Genomic DNA, 25,704 nt, shown 5'->3' with positions numbered 1-25,704 from the left:
GTCTGCTCCACCCACTAACCTTGTAGCCACACCCCCACCATCCTTATTGGGAGAGCTGGGCAATGGTTGCTTAGTTATACACCTACTTTCTCTGTTCGAGGAGATATCACATGATCCAACTGCTGATTGTAAATTTCAGGTATTCATTTTTTTTCTGAAAATAATTTATTATAGTAGAGTCCCAGTTATCCGGAACTCAACTAACCAGCAGTCTCAACCAACCATCACAAATCGCCAGCAGTACTCACAGTGGTGAAGGCCAACTTCTTAGGTTTTTTGTAGGTCTGCTGTGCTTACAGACTGGGTTCCATGGCTCCCCCAGGGTTAATATACTTTCAATTACTGTATTTTAGCATTTAAAGAGACTCTGAAGTCTCTTTTTTTTACCTTCTTTTGTTAAACAATCCTCTTTAGCTTTAATGCCAGAGTTAAATCGTCGCATCCCAGTGGCAGAGGAGTGATTTATTACCTAGAAAACGACCTACAAAATTCTACCACTTTGCAGGTCGCAGATCATGCTGTCCTGGCTCGCAGGGCTTTTCTTCCTGGAGAGGCTGAGCTTTGAGCTGTAGCTCTGCCTCTCCGCAATCAATCTCCGCGGATCTCTGCTTCCTCCCCGCCCCTCTCAGGGAAAGGGGATTGAGAGGGGCGGGGAGAGGCGGCGATCTGCAGAGATTGACTGCGGAGGAGGCAGAGCTACGGTGTAAAGCTCTGCCTCTTCGAGGAAGTGAAGCCCTGCAGACCCCGGGAGCTTTGCAGGACTTATCTCTGGTAATAAATCACTCCTCTGTTGCGTGGATGTGGCAATGTAACTCTGGCATTAAAGCTGAAGAGGATTGTTAAACTAAAGAAGGTGAAAAAAAAAAAAGACTTCAGAGTCTCTTTAATACAGTGTATGGTATGTATATAGAGTGGGGTATAGTACTGGATTAGCTAGGCCTATTTTTTTTTAGACTCTTTATATTTTGCATTAGGCCCATTTTTAACATCGAGTCACAAGCAACCAGACAACACGCTTATCTGGCATTAATGATGGACGAACATCAGGATTGTACCATGAAAATTCACAAAACGATTGCTTGTGGCGAGCTCCATTGACTTTAACGACAGGTGACCCTCTAAAACCTTCAAGGCATCTCTGCAGCTACAATTTCTCTTCCAATTTCTCTGTCAATCTGACAGAAGCGACAGGTTTTGGACAAGTCCATCTCTTTATAGGGGATTCTTAGGGATTTATTTATTTTCAAAAGCACTTAGTGAATGGCAGTTGCTCTGTCCAACTGCCAAAAAACTGTGTAGCGAGCAGGGCAGCTGGCAGCATCATTGTTTAAATCCTTTTTAGGGAATATCTGTATAAAGAATAAACGCCTTGCTGAGAATCCCCTATGATGAGATGGACTAGTCCAAAACCTGTCGCTTCTGTCAGATTTCTATTACCTACTGTAAGAGACAGCAACATAGGAGAAAAGTCATTTGTGGCTCAATTTACTCCAGAAAAAGCGTACTTCTTATTTGTTTATGTTTGCACATATTTTAAATTTTTCGCCGTAGTGCCCCTTTAATTATTTCAGATTTATTGTAACATACTGGTATGTATTACTACAAAAGCTGTTACTCTGTGCCTACACTGATAGTTATTAAACAGATTTTAAAGGGCACCTGAAGTGAAAGGGATATACATGCTCTTAGATTTATTTCCTTGAAAACATTAATCAGTCTCTGCATATACAAGTTAAGAGACAAGACACATATTTATACTGCGCTTTTCTCCTGGCGGACTCAAAGTGCTAGAGCTGCAGCCACTAGGACTCGCTCTATAGGCAGTAGCAGTGTTACAGAGTCTTGCCCAAGATCTCCTTGCTGAATAGGTGCTGGCTAACTGAACAGGAAGATCCAAGATTTTAGCCCCGGACTCCTGTGTCAAATTTGGAGCCCTTAACCAGTACACTGTCCAGCCACAGCACTATCCACAAGTGCAAATACACCGGCCCTCAAGTGGGATGGAGGGGGGGGGGGGGGGGCAGCTTTGCTTTTACAGAATATGGCCAAGCACCTTATCCACATAATGATTATAATTCAGCCTCCCCACTACTCCAGATGCACGCTCAGGCAGGTGGGCAGAGGGTGTGGCTACTACTCGGTATGTGGGTTTATTGCTTTTATTATTAATAGGTAAAGTGGTTTTATTACTTGAATCTAGAAATATATAGCACATAATGCAGCCTTTGACACAAGCTGCGGCTCTGCTTAAGGTCCATTTAAAATGGACCTGAACTCTGGCACAGGACAGAAGGAAAACAGAGAAAAATGCACTCTGTATGTATTTAGAAAGTTTAGCATGTCTAATTTCCTCCTCATCTGTGACTAATACCAAGTGTAATTTGATCTCAGTTGGCTGCTTCAGCAGAGCAGCTAATTTGTAAACGAAGGATGTTAACCCTATGTCTGCTTCCATGAAAGCAGGAAGTAGACCCACTGCAGATTTATTGCAGGATTTGTATTAGCTGTAACAATGTTTTTCTTTAAAGGTTGTTATGATGTTGCTTATCTTTCAGAGCAGAGAGGAAGTTCTGAGTTCAGGTCCTCTTTAAAACTGCTCCAGTATTTGCTCTGTAAATTAGCCCACTTGCAGAAGGGCACATGTGCTGCAGGAAAGTTCATTTACTGCTCTTGCTTCCTGTGCAGCTCGCAGTACTGACACTTAGAGAATGATCCAATCAGTGTAGTCTCTGATCATGTGATCCCCCACATTAGTGCTACTGGCTAATCCTTTTGATCAGATGGAAAGTTTCTTGCACTACACAAACTTTCCCAGTCATGTAAGCAGTGTGACAGGAAAGGGTTAACCAAACTTCAGCAGAAGGGCAACTAACACTTTACACAACAAATGTTACATCTCAGAGAATGGGAAAAACTGGGCAAATCTCCGCGCTTCCGTTACCTTTAGGAATTTTCCGGCCATAAGTAAAATATGACGGGCCAGCTGACAGGCTTGACGAAGCCCTTCAATCTGATCTTCGTCCTTGATTTCAATGAAGTCTCCCCATTCAGGCACAATGCCTGTCGTCACATAGTCTGGCTTCATTATGTGCTTGAAGGAAAAGGATTGGGAAAGAAGATCACAAAAAAGGCATGACAATGGGATCATTTTCTCAGACAGTCCCCCCTGCTTCATGGCAACTTGCCCTTTGAGCTGGAGCGTTGACCTTCATGAGCCACCAAGCAAACCCTGAAGGCTTCTTCCCTGTTCCTTCCACTGCCCTTTTGAACTTAACATTGCCTGTTACAAGCAGCTTACACAGCACGTCAAGTAGCAACTGTCGCCCTGGCGCAGTGTGCAGTGCCACAAGTGCGCTGAAGCCTGCTTCCTCAGCGTAACCAAACAGAATGATCCCTAAAACGGTATTACCTGAGACTGTACTCTTTACCATTAAACTGACACGAGAGCTACAGATAAGTGAAACACATTTATTGAAATGATTTGAGTAACGAGCCTGAATTCAGAATTTGGTTATTACAATCTGTCATTTCTGACGAGTGTACTACGCCTTTGCTTTCTTTCCTCTTTGTAATCCTCAGAACCTTGTCATCGCAGAAAACACTCCGAGGAAACCCTCGCATTCTCCCCATCTGTAACTGAAAAGCTGTCACAGTGTCTTTCTTATTCATGGTGCAGTTCTCACTGGTGAAATCTTGTGTTCTATAATTGCCATCATTTTGTGGCAAAAAGAAAAAAAAAATAAAACACACTAACGCTATAAGGAAATGGGAGAATTTCTTTATAAAGCTTACAGAAAACAGGAGAGGGAGAAGGTAAATGCTACCAGACAAAGTGGACTAATCATTTCCATTAGTGACAAACAAAAAGTTTGAGTGATATGAAAATTTGGACTTGATGGGAGCGGGAATTTGCAAGGGTGGAACCAAAAACATGAAGATGCTTTTAGGGCTCGATCACACTAGGGGCATTTTTGCCCTTTTTTCGAGCGCAAGCAATTTTCAAAATTGCCCCCAAAACGCTAGTGCGATGAATCTCTATGAGAAGGTTCATATCAGCGCGTTGTGCCCGCTTTGCGGTCGGCAAATCGGTGCCTGTACCATTTCTGAAGCGATTCCGTCTCAATGGAAGGTATAGGAAGAGCGCTAAATGCTCACAAAATCATTTTGTGCAGCAATTGCGTTCGCGGTTTAAAGAATAAATATTTAAATTTATTATTTTCTGGGTCAAAGAGTTCACTTCCTGACTTCCGTCATGGAGTGAATAAAAAAAGAAAACGCTCTGGAAAAGAGCTTAGAAAAGCGCTTTTCACAAAAACGTCCACCCAAGCGCTGGGTATCGAAAGAAAATTGCAACAAAAAACCCCAACGCGAACGGAACGCAATGTGAATGAGGCCTTAAAGCTTCAGGATCTGCTGCTCACCTGTAGTTTATTTATCTGGTTAGCTACTGCACAGGGGCGTCGCTAGTCCTATTTTGGGGGGGCACATGCCCCCAATCTGTCCTGGGGTGCCACGGATCTCCGCCCGGCCGCCGCTCACCCCCTCTGTCAGCGGCTCCCTCCAGCTGCATCACTCAGACCTCGATCAGGCGGCGACCAATCGTGCGGGCGCTAGGACATCACTTCCGCATATAGAGCGGGTGCGTCCGGCGCCCAGTTGTACTACTGGTCGGGTCGCCGCTGATCCTGAGGTCTGCTGACTGCGAGGTGAGGGGGGGCGGAGCGGCGGCGGCTCCCTGTCACTCACTCACTACCTAATGGGCTCCCTGTCACTCACTCACTACCTAAAGGCGCTCCCTGGCACTCACTCACTGCCTAATGGGCTCCCTGTCACTCACTCACTGCCTAAAGGGGCTCCCTGTCACTCACTCACTACCTAATGGGCTCCCTGTCACTCACTCACTGCCTAAAGGGGCTCCCTGTCACTCACTACCTAATGGGCTCCCTGTCACTCACTCACTCCCTAATGGGGCTCCCTGTCACTCACTCACTGCCTAAAGGGGCTCCCTGTCACTCACTCACTCCCTAATGGGGCTCCCTGTCACTCACTTCCTAAAGGGACTCCCTGTCACTCACTCACTACCTAATGGGCTCCCTGTCACTCACTCACTACCTAAAGGGGCTCCTTGTCACTCACTCACTTCCTAATGGGGCTCCCTGTCACTCACTCACTGCCTAAAGGGGCTCCCTGTCACTCACTACCTAATGGGCTCCCTGTCACTTACTTCCTACCTAATGGGGCACCGTCACTCACTCACTGCCTAATTGGGCTCCCTGTCACTCACTCAATGCCTAAAGGGGCTCCCTGTCACTCACTCACTCACTCCCTAATGGGGCTCCCTGTCACTCACTTCCTAAAGGGGCTCCCTGGCACTCACTACCTAAAGGGGCTCCCTGTCACTCACTCACTGCCTAAAGGGGCTCCCTGTCACTCACTCACTACCTAAAGGGGCTCCCTGGCACTCACTCACTGCCTAAAGGGCCTCCCTGTCACTCACTCACTGCCTAAAGGGGCTCCCTGGCACTCACTCACTGCCTAAAGGGGCTCCCTGGCACTCACTCACTGCCTAAAGGGGCTCCCTGGCACTCACTCACTGCCTAAAGGGGCTCCCTGGCACTCACTCACTACCTAAAGGGCCTCCCTGGCACTCACTCACTGCCTAAAGGGGCTTCCTGGCACTCACTCACTCCCTAAAGGGGCTCCCTGGCACTCACTCACTCCCTGAAGGGGCTCCCTGGCACTCACTCACTGCCTAAAGGGGCTTCCTGGCACTCACTCACTACCTAAAGGGGCTCCCTGGCACTAACTCACTACCTAAAGGGGCTCCCTGGCACTCACTCACTACCTAAAGGGGCTCCCTGTCACTCACTACCTAACTGGAGGCGCCTGTCACTCACTAGCTAACCTGGGGGTCTCTGTCACTCACTACCTAACTTGGGGGGCTACCATATTAAGGGGGCATTCTGCCTATTTATGTGAAATGCTGTCTATTTATGTGCCTCATGACTGTTGAATTTGTCTTGTTGGGAGCCTTATGATTTGTTGGGGGCCTCAAGATTGCTGAATTTGTCTTGATGGGGGCCTCATGATTTGTTGGAGGCCTCATGATTGCTGAATTTGTCTTGTTGGGGGCCTCATGATTTGTTGGAGGCCTCATGATTGCTGAATTTGTCTTGTTGGGGGCCTCATGATTTGTTGGGGGCCTCATGATTGCTGAATGTGTCTTGTTGGGGGTCACATGATTGCTAACTGCGAGACTATGGGAAAAGCCGAATCCTTATTATATGAGACAATAGCATTAAACCAACTTTTTTAGCTTTTTAAAACAGAAAATAAAACTTGGAGGTTCTAAAAAATTGAATACATTTTTCAGGAGTAGGATCGATGAAATTGTTTATCTTCACAGTTTATTTTCAACTTAGATTTTCCATAATGTTCATGTATGAGTTAAAACGTTTGTACAGTATTTAGTTTAAATTGCTGTTGCCACTTTGCGATAGATAAGTGACTTTTGGGTTGCAGTTTGGGCACTCGGCCTCCAAAAGGTTCGCCACCACTGTCATAATCTAATGTCCCACCATTGCTAGGTTCATGTAAATTTGTCTCCACCCGTTACCACACCTATATTCTGGTCCATGGCCCACCCATTTTTCGGTGCGGCGCGATAAGCACACCACACAACGTGATCCTCATATTTTTGGCACGCTAGCTGCAGTGTGCTGAATTCTGCTGCCTACAGTATGTACAGTATACGCTGTTCTCTAGTGCCTGCACTGTGTGCTGATTTACCTCCAGTGTGTACAGTGTAAGGTGTTACTCTGTGCCTTTACTAATTGTAAACCAGCTATATTGTATGCTGATCCCTGCTACTTTCAGTATGTACAGTATTAGCTGTAAAGCCTGGTACACACATACAATTTTGATTAGCCAATTTTAGCTCTGTTCATAAAATTCATTGTCTGTTGGCCCACTTACTGCACGGGGGTGGTAAAATTGGGGGTCAGTGATTGACCAATCAAAATTTTATGTGAGTATACATCTTTGATCTATGCCTATACTGATTGTAAATTATCTAAATAAAGGACAGGGGGCTCCATCCAATATTTCGATGGGCAGGCCTGTTATCTGTAGCTTACACCGCTGCTAAGTTCATGTACATTCGGCCCCACCCATGGCCACGCCCACTCACCTCATGGCCACGGCCATTTTTTGCCGCGCCGCATGTACCTCCCCACAGGTGCCGCCGATCTCCAAGGACCCTAGAAACGCCCCTGCTACTGCATATTGTTGTTTTCGCCCCTCCAACTGCTGGTTCCCGTTTAACCTCTTAATGACCACGGGCTTAAACCCCCCTAAAGACCATTTTTAACAAAAATGCAGCTTTAAGGCCTAGCTGCAGGGCCATACAACTCAGCACACAAGTGATCCCCCCCCCCCCCCCCCCTTTCTGCTCACCAACAGATCTCTCTGTTGGTAGGGTCTGATCGCTCCCCCAATGTTTATTTGTTTTTTTTATAAATGTTTTTCTGTTATTTCTTCTAATAAACTAGTTTTTATTTTCGTCTGTCATAGGCTTCAACCAATGAGAGCCGATTGCTCTCTTGCCACCCAGGGGGACAGTCGTGTCACACGGCTGTCCCTAGTACATCGCTGCCGTAGATCGCAGCGCTGTACAGACTAAATAGACGGCTAACAGCCTCCTAGCGGCGATTGCCTCTGGGAGGCTGATGGCAGAGCAGAGCTCCATCATCCAAGCGAAGATGCACGCTCTCCTGAAAATCTCCGCCCCAGGAATTTACACAGATCGGCATTAGGCGGTCCTGGGGCTGCCGCCGCAGCCATGCCCATCGGGATGACGCAGTTGGCAACCAGTTAATAAAGATTTGCATTTTTTTTGCTCAACTATAAGGGTCGGCAACTTTGGCTGCCAGATCTCTCAGGCACAAATGTATCAACAAAGTTATTAAAGAGGGACCACACTCAAAATTACCATCCGTACAGTGTTTTTTTCATGGCTCAGTGATTTCCTAACAACCTGTCACGCTGTAGTGGGAAGGGGGGGGCATCTTAGATGTGGTGATCTGTTATGGCCAGCATCTCCAATCTTTCAGTTTGCATTGCATTGGCAACACATGCTACCTATTAGCTTCCATTATAGGTAATCTGAAGTGAAAATAAACGTATGAGATAATGATTTGTATGTCTAGTACAGCTAAGAAATAGAACATTAGTAGCACAGATATGAGTCTCACTTTGTTTCCAGTACAGGACGAGTTAAGAAACTTCAGTTGTTATCTATGCAAAAGAGCTTCTCTGAGCTCTTCGACCCAACTTGGTCGACTTAACTTGGTTGGCTACAGTGGTATTTTCTGAAGCACTTATCTCAACCTGTCTCTCTCTGTTTCTTGTTTGGTCGAAGTTTTACTGCATGGAAGTTCAAAGGGTCATTAGCTTTGCACTGTTTCATAGTTTAACATAGAGTGTAGTTTGTAAACTGCAAATATTAGAGAATGATGCAAGATTATAGTAAAAGAGCTATAAAACTAAAACTAAAAATATGAGACCATTTTCTTTGCTATTAATGTTCTATTAATTATCCGTACTACGCATACAATTCATTACATCATAAGTTTTCTTTCACTTCAGTGTCACTTATTCGCTAAAATAAATAAATAAATAAATCATCCCAATGTCACCTCACTAGTTGTTTGAACAGGAAAACTGTGTCGGTGTAAACTGGCTGCACCAACTGACCTTTTTATAAACTAAAATCCTCAATTTTAACATTAGTGGTTTTTATCACTGTCTTATGGGTTGCAATAGGTTTGAATGTTAGAGTGCTAAGGGTTAATGTTTGATTTGGTAGTACCTGCTGCAGTTTATTTAAGGTTCCTGCAAGATGAGCGCAGTTCCATTTGTGTTTAAAGTGGCATAAGAATCTAACAGAACATTCAATAAAAATGTGTTTTCCTACTTTTTATTACCCATACAGTTATATTTGCTTTTGTGCACAAGTAATATTGTCTGTCTACAAATTACAAATTCCCAAAGTACAGTTTATCAGCTCTGAAAACTGCCATTGCCATTGCGATCCTGTGCTGACCAGCTAGCTCCTGTGCTCACCTCCTTATTTAAGCAGTCCTTATCGGATGGTACAGTCTCCTCCTGCTTTAAGAGATCTAAAATTGTACCAGTCCCAAAAAAAAAACAGGCAGCTCCAAGCACAATAACTTCCGACCAGTGGCCCTAACCTCTAACATCATGAAGCTCCTTGAGCGGTTAGTCCTGGCCCACCTGAAGAAGTCCACGGACGCCCTTTTAGACCCGCTCCAATTTGCATATAGGGCAAAAAGATCTGTAGAGGACGCCATCAATGCCAGCATGGCATACATCACCGAGCATCTAGACAGCCCTGCCTCCTATGCTAGGATCCTGTTCCTAGACTTTAGCTCAGCGTTCAACACGATCTGCCCAGACATCCTGATCACCAATCTGACGCAGCTCGGAGTTGACCCTACTCTTCGGGCATGGATCAAAGACTTCCTGACAAACAGAACGCAGCAGGTGCAGCTCGGCAACCACCTCTCCAGTGTTCGTACCACCAATACAGGGGCTCCACAAGGCTGTGTTCTGTCACCTCTACTGTTCTCCCTCTATACCAATAACTGCATCTCATCCACTGACTCTGTGAAAGTCATCGAATTCGCAGATGACACCACTATCATTGGCCTTATCGGTAGAAACGGGGAGTTGGAGTACCGCAGCGAAGTAGAAAGAATATGCAACTGGTGCAAGGACAACAACCTAGTCCTCAACGCAGCAAAGACTGTCGAGTTAGTCGCTGATTTCAGGAGAAACCCTCCCCCCCTCCCACCTGTCCTCATTGGGGGAACCGAAGTTTCTAGAGTGACATCTGTGCGGTTCCTCGGCACGACTCTGACAAACAATCTGAAGTGGGAACAGAACACCACCAAAATCCAGAAGAAATCTCAGCAGAGGCTGGTCTTCCTGCGCCAACTGAAGAGATATGGCATGCCCAGGGAGCTGCTGACTAGTTTCTATACTTCCACCATAGAATCCATCCTCTGCTCCTCAGTCATTGTCTGGTATGCTGGTGCAACGGTCAGCGACAAACACAAACTGCAGAGAGTCATAACGGACGCGGAGAAGATCATCGGATCTCCTCTTCCACCTCTCGACCTCCTCCACTCAAATAGGATGAGGAAGAGGGCCACCATGATCTCCCGTGACCCCGCTCACCCTGGCAGCCGCTACTTCAAGCTCCTCCCGCTGGGCCGTCGCTATAGGGCTATACCATCCAAAACCACCAGGCGGAAGAACACCTTCTTCCCCCAAGCTGTTCGACTTCTGAACTCCAACCTCCCCCTATCTGGCCCGCATACCAGCGCACTCTAGCTGGGCTCATCGAAATTGACTCGTGGCCACTACCTGCACCTTTACTATTATCATTATTATCATTATTTACCTGTGTTTGTAATAGCAATGCATTTAAAGTGTACATGTTGTGCGTCTGTCTTGTATTATACTAATTTAGGCCTATGCCATGTGTACCACAAATAATTCCGATTACAGCTTTTGCTGTACTTGGCGAAATAAAGTGATTCTGATTCTGTTGCACAGCTGCTGTATTAATATATTACAATTTATCTAGTGATCACTCCTCTGCTCTCTCTGCTTCTCAGTTCAGTACAGCTCAGTTTTGGCAGTTTGCTAACGTTTACTTAAAGCGGACAAAAACCAAACATTTTTTTAATTTAAAATATTTAGTTGCACCACTCTGACACATACAAAGATAAATAAACACTCCTTCAAGCGTATGAGCATTTCAGTGTATGCTTTTCACCCTTCTCTTTTCATAACTAGGGTTATACAGGTAGCAGCCATTACTTCTGAGATTAATAGGAGGTTTTAGATCATGGGTGTGTTTGTCATCAGCTACCCTTCCTCACAGGGCTTAGTCTATGTGAAATCTCACACAAGCTAAGATCACCTCCCCTGTGACATCATCAGTAGCAGCCTGTGTTTCGTTTTTGTTTTTTATCTCCTTCACCAGTTTGCCAGAAAAATCCCGGAAATTTGAAAGGAAGGGAGGAGTTCCTCCAATAAATGTAAAATATTTTATATTTGTTATCATTCAGCTGAAAAAAGGCTGCTATTTATCACTATAATTTAGAAAATAGATTTTATTTCTGAAATCTTGTATTTTTAATTTGGGTCCACTTTAATGTATCTGACAAAGAACTGTTAACAAAAGATAATGTTATCACCTCTTCAGATGCGGCCAGAAGCTGCCCACTGCAGCAAGAACCTTTCCACTGAAGAACAAAGTACTGTGATTAACTGTTTGAATGCTGTTCTGCCATAATTTGTTGTGGTAGGTTTTATGCTGTAAATAATCTTTTAGAGAAAATAGGAAATGCTGAGTTTCATACCACTGAAGCAGAGAAATAGGATTCTGGAAAGATCTAGATAGTGTTGACATGATCGGGTTCTTTGAATTCGGAACCACTGTTTTGGACAGTGGCAGAAGGTATTAACTCACCCTTGTTGCTGCCTCTGGCTGTTATGATCCACGCTCCACCTCTCCGATACTTCCTCCGAAAGGAGGAAGAACTGGAGGGATATGAAACACAACATGGAGTACAGCAGCCAGAGGCGGCAACAAGGGTGAGTTAATACCCCTGCTGCTGTCCATGTGCAATTTCAGATCGCAAAAATTCAGAAGGAGGTTCTGAATTTATAGAACCCGAACACATCAACACTAGTTCTGGATAAGAAACTGCACACTGTTGCCATGGTTTCAAGTCAGATGAATTTACCAGTATTTGAAAATGATCGATAGCAGCTGCGGACAGAAAGTGCATTTTTTATAACATTAGATTATGAAATGGTTTGTGTAGACATGATTTATTTCAGTCAAGGATATGCCCCTACTACAGAGCACTGCAGTGGGTGTGTCATTCTAATGCGTTAAGCTTGGCTCATTACATTTTGGCCGACCAGGGAATAGACTAACAATGGACAGGTTGAGGCCTGTACGTCTTTTTCCACTAGCTGCGATCTGCTCCAAAAAGTGGATCGCAGCAAATGCTGGCCTGCGTGATTCCCAGGGGAAAAGGGCCCTCAAATGATTTCTTATGGGTCAGCTGACACTTTGATTTCGTCTGTTGTAGAAAGGTCCCGATGCACACATTTTCCCACACAGCAGATTATGTTGCCATACATTTGAGGCTACTCAGTGGACCCAGTAACACAAGTGATACATTGAAATACAACTCATGTCTATTATGAAGCAAGCCTAGTCACAGCTTGCCCCCTTCAGTGATGCAGGGGGTGGCAGAAGGTCTGACTCACCATCACATAATGCCATATTAGGAGGAAAAATAAAGTACTGCACTCAATACAAACCTGTATAAAAAAATACAGTTTAATGCATGTATAGACATGTTGACTATAGGAGGGCTTTTTGGTCTCTTTTAGCTCCTTATACTTTCCTAGTGTTTCTGGGTCACCATGAGCTATTTGGGTATCCTGTTTTGCAGATGTGATTAACTTGATTGCTGACAGTTTTCTTTTTTTGTTGTTGTGGTCTTTAGGTTTTCTAATTAATGTGTAAATCTCTCCTTGGTGTAAATGAACACAGGAAGTTGGTAGCTACCATCTTTATGATAGCATGATAAGACTACAGACAAATACTAAGAGCTTCTACGTGCAGTATGGCAAATAATGTGCAGATAGGTGGAAAAAAATAGTCCATCACTACTCAGGGGTGTGGTCTTTTCCTGGTAACGCCTACCTCCTCCCTGCACGCCAAAGGAGAGAACAGAGGTAGGTGGAGGATAAAGTCAGGTCATTGATCTGAACAGAAGGATGGTATCTTATTTATGCATACATGTTTAGATCACGGGACTTGTTTCTCTGAAACAACACAGCTGCATGAAATTACATCTCTACTTATAATAATAAAAAAAATATCTGGGAGGGTGAGGTAGGGCTGTAATGAAAATAACAAATAAAATGTCTTCTTTTTTACAATATTAATTTATGGATTATTTAGTCAGTGTTTGCCCATTGTAAAATCTGTCCTCTCCCTAAATTTATGAAATTTACCATTGGTGGTGACATCTTTAGTTCTGCCAGGTGATCTATGCACAGAGGGAGATATTGCTTGCTGGGCAGTTGGAAAAAGCCATTATTTCCCACAACGCAATGAGGTTCTAAGACAGCAAACTGTCAGGGCCTTGGTCATGACATCACAGTGTGGGAGGGATTTCACTACAATATCAGTAACACAGACTCTCCTGATGATCTTTTCGAGAAAAGGTAAAGATTTCTCGTGGGAAAGGGGGTATCAGCTACTGATTGGGATGAAGTTCAACACTTGGTTAAAGTTCCTCTTTAACAATGAAATCGGTCATGTCTCATTCTCATTCTCATTCAACTGTCATGTCTCATTGTCATGCTCGCTTGGTGCACCAATTCCCAATGCAAGTCTACTGCAGCAGTTCAGCAGCTGAACCGTGTCAGTCACTGTATAAAACAAACTGCGATTGATCTTCATAACTGAAGAACATCTGTCCAACTGCCAGTGCAACTGCATATTTTATTCTTTTGGAATGCATGGTCTGGGAGCGGGAAGTGGAATGGTGGAATGACAGTTGTTACCTGTAAACCGTCAGGATACTACAGCACATAACTGCTGGAAAACTGACCATATAAACAGGTCATGAAGTTTTTATTAGACAAAGCTTTGTTCAGGTTAAAAGTTTGTGTCAAATTTATGAGGGCAGTAAATGTTAGGAAGGAGCTTTGGTTAAAACTACCGTATATGCAGTGGGTGTCCTTTATCAAAGGGTGGCGGTCATTGTAATCAGTTTTAGGTGATAATTTAGATTATATTTTTCGACATTCTACAGATGTTGTTGTGTTTTTGTTCTTGCTTGAGGGGAATGGAGGGGATGGAGGGTGTCAGTGGGTTGTCCTGTCTGGGGGACCAAAATGGCTTGAGAACGTCGCTGTTTACTTAGATTTTCATGATTCTTCAAAAAAACAACTGCTGTGATAACTTATATAAGGGGGAGGTTGCCTTCCTTACTATATTTTTCTAAATGTCCACTTTAATTAAAGGTAAACACACAAATTAGCCCAATAGGGTAACTTTACAGCCAATCAGGTACTTTCTCCAGAACCCATAACTTTTCATCAGAATTACGCTGGAACTTTGTGAGATTGGGGTACTGCTGGGCCCTCGCTGCTACGGCCGGTGAATTGTATAGCCTGCTGCCAGCGGTATATAATGCCACATGTATGATTATCACAAGCAGGGTGTTTTTCCAGTCAGGGAAGATAGTAATGGTTACATAGAGAAAATATAGAAGGAAAAGACAGGTAAAAAAAAAACCTTATTACTGCAGCTTATGTTTTTCTTCAAAGGTAACCGCGTCAACCTCAATGTGGACTCATCAGATTCACAACAGTCTGTCTAATGACGAAGGTGCGGGGTTGGATATCGACCATAAAAACATCTTATTTACTTAAATCATTTACGGACATTATGGTGCATTTTACAAGTTGGCCAGACACTTCCTTGGCGTTGATGCCCACCCGCTGCTGTCAGCCTCATTGGAGAGATTGCCTGTAACTATCTATTCGGAGGCCGAACGCACCTATGCGCTGATTACCTATTCTTCATAGCGCTGTCTGGCTGGGAGAGGAGAACATGCAGCTCTGTTGTTCAGATTTAAATCCCAGACTGGGATTGCGGCCCCCTGGCTGTCAGCGGATGAATGTACTTGATCAGTAGTGCAGTCAACCTTTATATTGACGGAGAGAAGAATGAGATAATAGAAATTACAGTTACCTCGGGAACTGGATGAGCCGGGGAAACTGTACCTGGCCAAACTATGCTATAAGCAGTGCTTCTTTGTCTCCGCAAAAAGAAACATCTCCTTTGTTGAATGCTCAACTGCCTGTGTAAGTAGATATGATTGATTGGTGCAGAGAAAACTCTTTGACAGCCAGTCACATAACCTGCAAGGAGAGACGTGAAAAGAAAAATATCAGTTAATATATCCTTTCATTTCTCAGGCATCATCAAGTTAAGCTATCGGAACCGCGAGTGTCATTAGGAGAAGTTTTAGAGGAGAAGTGAAAACACAAACTTTTCTGTTCTTCAAAAAAAAATAATAATATCGGCTATGGGAAGACAGGAACGGATGCGTGCCTGACTCATCTACATTAACTCCTAGCCTCCTGCTCTTCATTATCCAAAGACACAATGGAGAAACCACAAAATACTAAACCACATCCCCTTATTATGAGTCCTCAAAATAATTCATTTGTAGCCAATGTTTTTTTTTTCAACATTTACACTAAGGCTGGGGGCGCCCACTTGCGTTTGCAAATCACAATCGCTCAGCATTTTGTACTGTGATTTCCAGACAGAATTCTGGCACAATTGGAAGCGATTTGCGTGTGTTTTGTGTTAAAAAGCATACATGTAGGCCATTCTTCCTGCAGCAAATTAGGATCCTAAAATTCTTACCACAGTGCATGCAATTTGCACAACACTGCATACACTGACTTGCATTGTATGTGCGCCGAACGCGAATTTGCAAACACGTAATTCCCACATGAATTCTGTCGTGTGAAACCCCAATGATATTTTTACACTGATGTTTGTTTTGCTGTCACTGTACACTATCAGTCTGTCCAATGTAAATAATGTAATAAAAAAGTGCTTCATTTTGAAAATAATTATGTATAAATGATTTAGTCAGTGTTTGCCCATTGTAAAAGCTTTCCTCTCCCTGATTTACATTCTGATATTTATCACATGGTGACATTTTTACTGCTGGCAAGTGATGTCACTGAAAGTAGCTGCTGCTTGCTTTTTTGGCAGTTGAAAACCGCTTTTTCCCACAATGCAATGAGGTTCACAGACAGGAAACTGCCAGGACCATGGTCCTCCCAGTTTCCTGTGGGAGGGGTTTCACCACAATATCAGCCATACAGAGCCCCCTGATGATCCGTTTGTGAAAAAGAATAGATTTCTCATGTAAAAGGGGGTATCAGCTACTGATTGGGATGAAGTTCAATTCTTGGTCACGGTTTCTCTTTAAAGGGAACTTTAACTGTAGAAAAAAAAAATGAGTTTTACTTACCTGGGGCATCTACCATCCCCCAACAGCCATCCTGTGCCCTCGCAGTCACTCATGGCTCCCTCTGGTCTCCCGCTGCCAGCTAGTTTCGTTTTTGCCGACTGAGAGTCGGCCGGCCACCATGCGTACGTTTTTATGCATCCCTGCTGGTGCAGGAAGCTATTGTAGACATCAACAAGTACATTTTTACGCGTTACGGGTGTAATGCGTAAAATTTTAAATATTTACTTGTTGATGTCTGCAATAGCTTCCTGCAACAGCAGGGATGCGTAAAAACGTACGCGTGGCGGCGGGCCGACTCCCAGTCGGCAAAAACGAAACTAGCTGGCAGCGGGGGACCAAAGGAGCCATGAGTGACTGCGAGGGCACAGGATGGCTGCAGGGGGCTGGTAGATGCCCCAGGTAAGTAAAACTCATTTTTTTTTACAGTTAAGAGTCCCTTCAAGTTTCTGGCCATGTTTACAGTGATCATTGCGGTTCCCGCTACAGCAGGAATGCACAGATCGTGAAAGCGGCGATGCCCGTTATGCCCGCGTTGTGTCGTGCACAGTGAAGCATACATATAAAAAGTATGCTTCACTTCTACTGTTAACACATGCGTTTATACTTGTCATATTGCAACGCACCCTCTACACTGTGCATGTCCCATAGGTGGTGCATTGCAGTGTGGTAAGCTGTGTTACAAAGCAACCATTACACCGCACCACTGTGAAAGTGGTCTGAGGCACAGTTTTCATTTGTGTATTTTACAGAATACTGTATATATTAAATTATGGCTAAAAAGTTTTGTAAATACTTTTTTTTCCAAAATAAAAAATGAAGATTATCTGCTTCACCCGTTCATTCTCAGAACCATTGCAGAGAAGGCCATTGAGATGCCAACAATTACACCTTGCGTACAAATGTAATGCTAATTGTAAGCAGCTTGTAACTGGCCTAATCAAAATATTCAGTGTGTCTATTTGCTTGGCCCAGTTCTAAGCTGTATACTTTACCTGTCGGAGTCTGACGCTTGCTCCGTCTCCGCACTATTCCTCCCACACACGAGCCCCATATGGTTGCCGCTGTAACGTGTGATGTCACGCACACACCCACGTCACATTGGAAACCCTGTGGCACGCATGTATGGGGGGGAAGAGAGCGGAGATGGAGCCAGCGGCAGACACCGATGGGTAAAGTATTCACATACGGGGCACATTTTACATTGGGGGGGCATCAGGGGGACAGCGCTGAGGGTTCCATTGCTTGTCCTGATATCGCCTGCCATTATCGCCACACACCTGACCGAGCATGTAAACCCTACATCTTGCAGAATGTCCAATCAATATTGGCCCGAAATTGGTCGCATTTTCGATCAGGCATGCTCTTTTACTCATAGTAATAGAATTGGATGGTCGATTGGCTGCCAAGTCGCCTGATGTATGGTCACCTTGAATGATCCAGTATAAGTGACAATTGGTGGCTGAGCCCATTGTTCCCCTCCTGACAGGGGCCGCTCGGTCATTCCTGCTGCTGTCGTCCATCCTATCTTCATCACCGCCACAGAACATGCCATTTGGTTATTGCAGCATTGGAACCCCGCAGTGTCACCCTCAGGATCTAGCTTGTTCCCGACAGGCGACGCATACTGTATGTACCTTTAAGACTCTGAACAAATACAGTCATTCACCACCGCAGAAAACAAGTACATATGTACCGCTATGTGTCATTTTTATGAGGAAACTTGGGCTGAGGTGGCACCATTACGTGTGTATCTGGCAGTTTCAGTCTATGCGCCTAGCACTTAAGATTACAAAAAAAAAAGTCATGCAGATAAACCTTAGCAGGTAGCATTATGGTAATCTTTTCATAAGGTTGAAGTGTTCTTGAAAAATCTCGCTGTGTATTATGTGCACAAACACGCATTTCAGGCCTCGAGGAGTAAGGCTTGCATTTATTCTCCAAGCGAAAATGTATTTATTGGCACCAACCAAAGAAAATCACCCTAGCAGATGATAGACCCATTATGCCCGGGATCTGGCAGGGCAAATCCTGCACATGAAAACAAGGTCAGCGGAAAGTTTGCTGTTGAACAGGACAAAGGATGTGGAAATGGTCCTGTTCATTGTAAGGAGTACATAAACTAAAGTGCTAAGTGCAGTAGCCCACGGCAACCAATTATGATTCGCGTAACTGCAGCAGAAAAGATGGAATAACATTCATTGCTGTAAATAGTGATCAGCTTGAATTTTGTCTTGACCTGGATGTTTGGAGCTTTTGATTCCTGTTTAAATAACAATTATGTTTGAGGCTGGTTTTACACCTGGCCTGTGCGTTTGCGGTGCAATGCCCCGCCCCATCGTAGCAAATGTCAATCATATGACCCTACACCAGAGATCACCGACAGGGTCATATACATAGCACAACTCCACCCTCACCCAGTGATGCACTTCCTGCTGGACAGGAAGTAAGTCACGGAGATTCCCTGATTTCCCCATCGTATTCCCATCACTCCGCGGTTGCCAACATTTTTTTAAAATAGTTGTGTCACCCATTGACTTACATTACTCTGACGGTAACATGCTGTTGACTTTGCCGCAGATCGGCCACTTCCGGCACAGGCAATGCCGTAAGTGTGCTAGGCACCATTGCTTTATCCTGCGGTAAAACAGGGTAATGTAACACAAGTTTTCAATGCAAGTGTAAAAGGGGCCTCAAGCAAACCTGATCTGAAACTAAACTGATGAGTTAAACAATTGTATATATACTCTTAAATTAAAGCTGAGACGAGAGGAAACATAGGATTTTTAGTTCCCTGGGGCTTTTTCCAGCCCCCTGTAGTCTGTCCGCTCCCCTCAGCGTCCTCCCAGTCCAAACCAATGAACTGCAGCAGCCAAATTAAAGTTCGTAATCCCAAGGGATAATACGCATGCGCTGATCCAGTCCACACGCCTCCTTTATCGCGTTACCATAACCGGCATGTAAAGGTAAGGCTTGTAACTGCCCAGGCGCAGAATGCTCCTGGCCATGAGAGTGTGATTGAGGACGCACAAGGCTTGCACAGCAGTTTGCGACTACGCTGAGTGTCAAATTTTACTGACAGCGGCACAAAATGAGGGGGGGGGGGGTGACACCAAAGAGACAGTGAGGGAACTGACAGACTACATGTGAAACGCATACATTTTCTCATGGAAAGCACTCTTTAAATAAAGCCTTGTCGATACGCTAGTTTTCTGCCAAAGCAAGCTGTCCAGGCCGCCACTGCTGAAAATATAATATGTGTACAGCAGGCTCCAATCGTCTCCATATTCTATTGGCAAGAGATCCAGCTGGTGGATCAACTCAGCCAAGCTCAGGCAGAAGGCATTGTTCCCCTCTTCACCCCACCCACTTCACTGGCACTCCCCTTCCTCCATAGCAATCAAATACATTGCCTTTCCTGGAGTCTTACAGTCTAGAAAGATAGAAAGACAGAGCCTAGCCTATCATACCAGGCTCTGTCTTAATGATGCGGGGGGGGGGGGGGGGGGGGTCGTCTTAGAGTTAAATACTTCCTTCCTCATCCGATGGAATTGGGACTCAGGTGACACTCCGCCCCCTCCTCCTCGGGAACGCAGTCTCAGCCATTTTTCTGAAGTCTTCCTAAGCCCTTTGGAAACCTCCACCTGTATTGCTGCGGCCCGTCCCCTGCTAAGCAGCCAACCATTGCGCTGCGGCTGCTAAGCCCCGCATGCGCATCGTTAGGACATGACAGGCTCTGTCTTTTATACTTCAAGTACTCTAATTTCTCATCTTGAGCTACAATATTTACCTTTTCCATCTGATCCCTGCACTTAGAAGCGTTTCTCTGCTAGGCTAGAATTTTGTGGCCTGTAGCTATTTGGTAGTTTGGAAAAAGTGGAACTTTCCGTTAGGCAAATAATTTACAGAGATTAACTTACAACGTTAAAACTTCGTATTTATTCATTCAAATGTTTAAAAATGGACAGATCTTAGACCTACAAAATGAGAATGAAAACGCAACCTCATACACTTATCTGAAGTATGTGGATACACATAACCGTGTAAGCAATTATCCGTTACAGTTGATATATAATATGGCTGGATATTCAACCCCAAATTTTGTGGTGAGGAGGTGTCTCGCCAACGCACCACATCGAGGACCACCCAGTTAAACAGGTTAATGTAATCATATGGCATATGTAATTACAGGCTAGTGGGATGGCATATCTCTTAACAAGTAAATCAGTGGTACATCCTGCACAGTGTTCATGTAAAGGACTGGACATATATTTGATGAAACAGCGAGCCTACCTGAGGTTGCCTGAAGTGCCCTGGGCCCACATTGTGGTCCACACACACAATCCCCCCGTGCTGTGCACCTCTAATGCCCATCTTTCAGTGCTCCTCATAGTAGTTATTAAAGTGGATCCGAGGTGAACTTTTACACATTGCATAATTGTGTTTCTTTCCTATTGTTTATAGGGCATTCCTCAAGCCAAATATTTTTTTGTTTTTGTTTTAATACTCTAATTCCCTATAAACCAAATAAACCACGCCCACAGGTTTTCAGAGAGCCTTGGCAGTAGCAAGGGCTCATGGGAGCTCAGTCTGGACAGGAGGAGAAGGAGGAGTTACTAGCCATTGATTTCAGAGGCAGAGGGGAGGAGGGAGGAGGCTTAGTGATCAAGATACAGATAAGCCTGCCTCTGTGTAATGTTTACAAACAACATGGCTGCTGTCATTGTATAACAGGAAGAAATAATATTTTTCTATTAAAGCTGTTTGCAGCCATATTTGCTGTGTAAACTATCTAAACTTTAGATAAGATATATATACTGTAGACAAGTTACTTGTTATAGTTAGTTTTTCATCTCGGATCCGCTTTAACTACATGGAGAGATGTGCGAGGTCATTTCGTGCCCGCTCGCTGCTGCGCCAGATCTGGATGCCACCATAGAGCGCAATATTAAAGAGACTAACAAAATGTTCACCCTTATTTCTTCTATTCTATAAGTTCCTATACCTGTTCTAATGTGGTCTGGATTACTGCAGCCTTTTCTAGTTGCACTGTCTCTGTAATATACAGTAGCTTGCAAAAGTATTAGGCCCCCTTGAAGTTTTCCACATTTTGTCACATTACTGCCACAAACATGAATCAATTTTATTGGAATTTCACATGAAAGACCAATACAAATTGGTGTACATGAGAGAAGTGGAATGAAAATCATACAGGATTCCATACATTTTTAAGAAATAAATAACTCCAAAGTGGGGTGTGCATAATTATTCAGACCCCTGAGTCAATACTTTATAGAACCACCTTTTGCTGCAATTACAGCTCCCAGTCTTTTAGGGTATGTCTCTACCAGCTTTGCACATCTAGAGACTGAAATCCTTGCCCATTCTTCTTTGCAAAACAGCTCCAGCTCAGTCAGATTAGATGGACAGCGTTTGTGAACACCAGTTTTCAGATCTTGCCACAGATTCTCAATTGGATTTAGATCTGGAATATGCTTTGTTTTAAACCATGCCATTGTTGCCCTGACTTTATGTTTAGGGTCGTTGTCCTGCTAGAAGGTGAACCTCCACCCCAGTCTCAAGTCTTTTGCAGACTCCAAGAGGTTTTCTTTCAAGATTGCCCTGCATCCATCTTCCTATCAACTCTGACCAGCTTCCCTGTCCCTGCTGAAGAGAAGCACCCCCATAGCATGATGCTGCCACCACCATATTTGACAGTGGGGACGGTGTGTTCAGAGTGAAGTGTAGTGTTAGTTTTCCTCCACACATAGCGTTTTGCATTTTGGCCAAAAAGTTCCATTTTGGTCTCATCTGACCAGAGCGTCGTCTTCCACACGTTTGCTGTGTCCCCCACATGGCTTGTGGAAAACTGCAAACGGGACTTCTTATGCTTTTCTGTTAACAATGGCTTTCTTCTTGCCACTCTTCCATAAAGGCCAACTTTGTGCAGTGCACGACTAATAGTTGTCCTATGGACAGATTCCCCCACCTGAGCTGTAGATCTCTGCAGCTCGTCCAGACTCACCATGGGCCTCTTGACTGCTTTTCTGATCAATGCTCTCCTTGTTCGGCCTTTGAGTTTAGGTGGACGGCCTTGTCTTGATAGGTTTACAGTTGTGCCATACTGCTTCCATTTCTGAATGATCTCTTGAACAGTGCTCCGTGGGATGTTCAAAGCTTTGGAAATCTTTTTGTAGCCTAAGCCTGCTTTAAATTTCTCAATAACTTTATCCCTGGCCTGTCTGGTGTGTTCTTTGGACTTCATTGTGTTGTTGCTCCCAATATTCTCTTAGACAACCTCTGAGGCCGCCAGAGAGCAGCTGTATTTGTACTGACATTAGATTACACACAGGTCCACTCTATTTAGTCATTAGCACTCATCAGGCAATGTCTATGGGCAACAGACTGCACTCAGACCAAAGAAGGATCTAGGAGATCACAGTGACTCGATTGGTATGTTTTTTATTGTATAAATCGGACAGTACAGATTCTCTTTAAAGGACACACGAGGTGACCACTGTTTTACTCACCCAGGGCTTCTTCCAGCCCCTAGAAGTAATTTGGGTCCCTCACCGTATCTCCAGTCTTTTCCCGTTCAGGTCTGGCAGCTCGCTGAAGATCAACGACCCCCAGCTATAGCAATGCAGCAAGAATTACGATAAAATCACAGTGATTCAGGTGCCGCCAATAGCCACACCACAAATTGGGCTTGTTTCACAAAAGGGTGATAACTGAGTTATCCCGCCTAATAGCTTTGCACGTGCAAACTAGGGTGCTAAGTAGTTTGCACTCTAGTTTTCACATGCAAACTAGGGTGAAAACTACTTAGCACCCTAGTTTGCACGTGCAAAGCTTTTAGGCGTGATAACTGAGTTTTTAGGCGTGATAATGGAGTTATCACGCTTTTGTGAATCAAGCCCATTATATGGCCGAAGGAAAAAATAGGTAATCAGAATCAGAAGAATAAGACAAGACATGACAAGATAAGACAAATAACATTTATATTGAGCTTTTGTCCTGGCAAACTCAAAGTGCCAGAGCTGCAGCCTCTTGGGCGTGCTCAGTAGGCAGTAGCAATGGAGTCTTGCCCAAGGTCTTCTTACTGAATAGCTGCTGGCTTACGGAACAGGAAGAGACGAGATTCAAACTCTGGTCTCCTCTGTCAGAGGCAGAGCACTTAACCAGTACACTATACAGCCACTATGTTTGTTATATTCCCTAAAATAACCGGGCGCAAGGAGATCTGTCTTTCAGCTTCTGTGTGTGCCCAAATTACATGCACTGAACATATGTACTCAGTTACTTGCCATTTCTGTGTTGCTGAGATAAGGCATGGGAGGTTGTGGAAGCAGGTGTGTTATGGAAGAGACTGTCTGAAGCCAGTTTAGCCCTGAGGATCATGGATGTCTACCTGGATGGTGGTGTTTAATAGGTAGAATGTTTCGGGATTGGATGCTGCTCTGTTATGTTAGTTAGGGGGATAGGGATGTGTTGAAGGGATTCATTTTTATTTTAAAGTGTGGAAGTGGGGTTTAGACAAGACAGAACATTTATATGGCGCTTTTCTCCTGGTGGACTCAAAGTGCCAGAGCTGCAGTCACTAGGATGCACCCTATAGGCAGTAGCAGTATTAGGGAGTCTTACCCAAGGTCTCCTACTAAATAGGTCCTGGCTTACTGAACAGGAAGAGCCAAGATTCAAACCCAGGTCTCCTGTGTCAGAGGCAGAGCCCTTAAGCATTGCACTATCCAGCCACTAACCTTTCAGCAATGCACACTGAATATCCCAATACAACCCAGGCAAGTGTTGAAGACTTTTACCATCTGACAACAGACACGCCTTAAACCATCCAGTCTAGTTTTGCTGGATCACTTATGTTCTCCAACTTTAGTAAATCAACCCCGAATGGCTCAGCAGTAGAAATTGAGTCGTGTTAGTACACAATCTGTTAGTGTTGTAGATATTACAGACATGGAAATGCTATGAATAAGCCCATTCTTGTAGGGAGAGGTTTCCGTGACATCACACACAAGCCCCGTCTTCATGCTGAGCATTGCCACTGTCAATATAATGTATTTTATGTACATGACTGTCAGGCTCATGAGCTCTCAGACATCCCTTCATCTTCTCCCGGCTCTTTGAAGCTCTCTTCTAGGCCAGCTCTTCTCAGACTCTACTTTCTAGATAAGGATCATCTCAGAATGTATAATTAGCTTTTCTATTTACTAAAGCGGTAACAGGGAACACACCAACATGTGTATGGCTGTAATGAGAGCCAGTGATCTCCTGTACATTTCCCATATAGCTATGATGCTAAGTGACCTCTCTAAGCCACAAACAAATGATGAAAAGGAAGGTTTGTCCTATGTTCTAACCTATTGTACATTATGTATGCTCTGTGATGAGGGACTTTCAAATATCAATTGACCTTTTTTTTTTTTTTTTTAAAGGAGAAGTTGTATCTTACCATCTCTGTGGTGCTTGTATGACTTGGTCCACTTCACATCTAACAGTGATTTCATTATTCACTGTGGATTCCATGACTTAAAGAGAGTCTGAAGTGTAAAATAAAATAAAAAACACATACCGGTACTTACCGAAGGAGAGGGAAGACTCTGGGTCCTATAGAGGCTTCCCTTTCTCCTCCTGGTGTCCACCTTCCCCCGCAGGCTCCCCCATTAGCAGTCCATAACCAGAAGGGCCGTGGCTGCTCTCTTCCGCTTTGGGGAGACTTTGGCAGCCTTTGGGAGCACTCGGGCTCCTGAAGACAGGCCGCTCCATACTGCACACACGTGAGCGCCCTCTCTCGCGCACTTGTACATGTGCAGTACAGAGCCGCCAGTAGTTGGAAGTCCGAGTGCTTCCAAAGATTGCCGAAGTCTTCCCCTGCAGGAGATACAAATGGAGAAGACTGCAGGAGACCAAGGACACCGGGAGGAAGGCCCATTAGGACCCAGAGCCTTCCCGCTCCTTAGTAAGTATCTGTTTATTATTTTATTTGACACTTCAGATTCACTATGAAGGATATGGAGGCTGACATTTATTTTACTTTTAAACAATGCAGATTGGCCTGGCTGTCCTGCTGATTTGCTGTTTCTAATACTCTTATGCTACATACACACTTGAGATAAAAGTCTTTGGAAAAGGCAAGATCACAGACCAATTTTACCCCATTCCATGTAATATGAGAGCAATACTCTACACAGTCTATTCTATGGAGCTGAACTCCTCATCAGATAAACCTCTTTCAAGATGCTGCACACAAAGATGCTGTACACATTCAAAAGATCAGTATCTGCATAAGATCAGTTCCTGCAAAATGCATTCATAGTCTATGATATTTGCAGATCTCATACACACCTTGTTTAACAGACCTTCATCTGCAAATCACATCCACCAGGATGGATCTTCAGATCTGCAGATGATTGTCAGATATGCAGATGAATGTCTGTTAAACACGGTGTGTATGAGGATCTGCAGATATCATAGACTATGGGCTTGATTCACAAAGCGGTGCTAGCCT

The 25,704-nt window shown here is 44.3% G+C and overlaps 1 protein-coding gene across 5 annotated transcripts in view; it reads right to left on the bottom strand.

The window, feature by feature from the left end:
- METAP1D (methionyl aminopeptidase type 1D, mitochondrial) overlaps positions 1-25,704 on the bottom strand; it is a 300,094-nt gene that overhangs the window by 160,614 nt on the left and 113,776 nt on the right. For 2 of the 5 annotated variants that reach the window (XM_068247038.1, XM_068247039.1), the window contains exons 3-4: positions 14,882-15,051; positions 2,942-3,091 (exon numbers count right to left, since the gene is read on the bottom strand). In XM_068247038.1, the coding sequence (XP_068103139.1) occupies positions 2,942-3,091; positions 14,882-15,051 (320 nt within the window). Of the gene's footprint in view, positions 1-1,055; positions 1,237-2,941; positions 3,092-14,702; positions 14,798-14,881; positions 15,052-25,704 lie in introns of those variants that run through there. The other 3 variants (XM_068247042.1, XM_068247040.1, XM_068247043.1) reach the window with 3 other exon arrangements.

Source organism: Hyperolius riggenbachi, chromosome 7, assembly GCF_040937935.1.
Source record: "Hyperolius riggenbachi isolate aHypRig1 chromosome 7, aHypRig1.pri, whole genome shotgun sequence".
Taxonomy (NCBI): Eukaryota; Metazoa; Chordata; class Amphibia; order Anura; family Hyperoliidae; genus Hyperolius; species Hyperolius riggenbachi.
The sequence above is the reverse complement of the archived record's forward strand: the minus strand, read 5'-3'. Positions and strand labels throughout refer to the sequence as shown.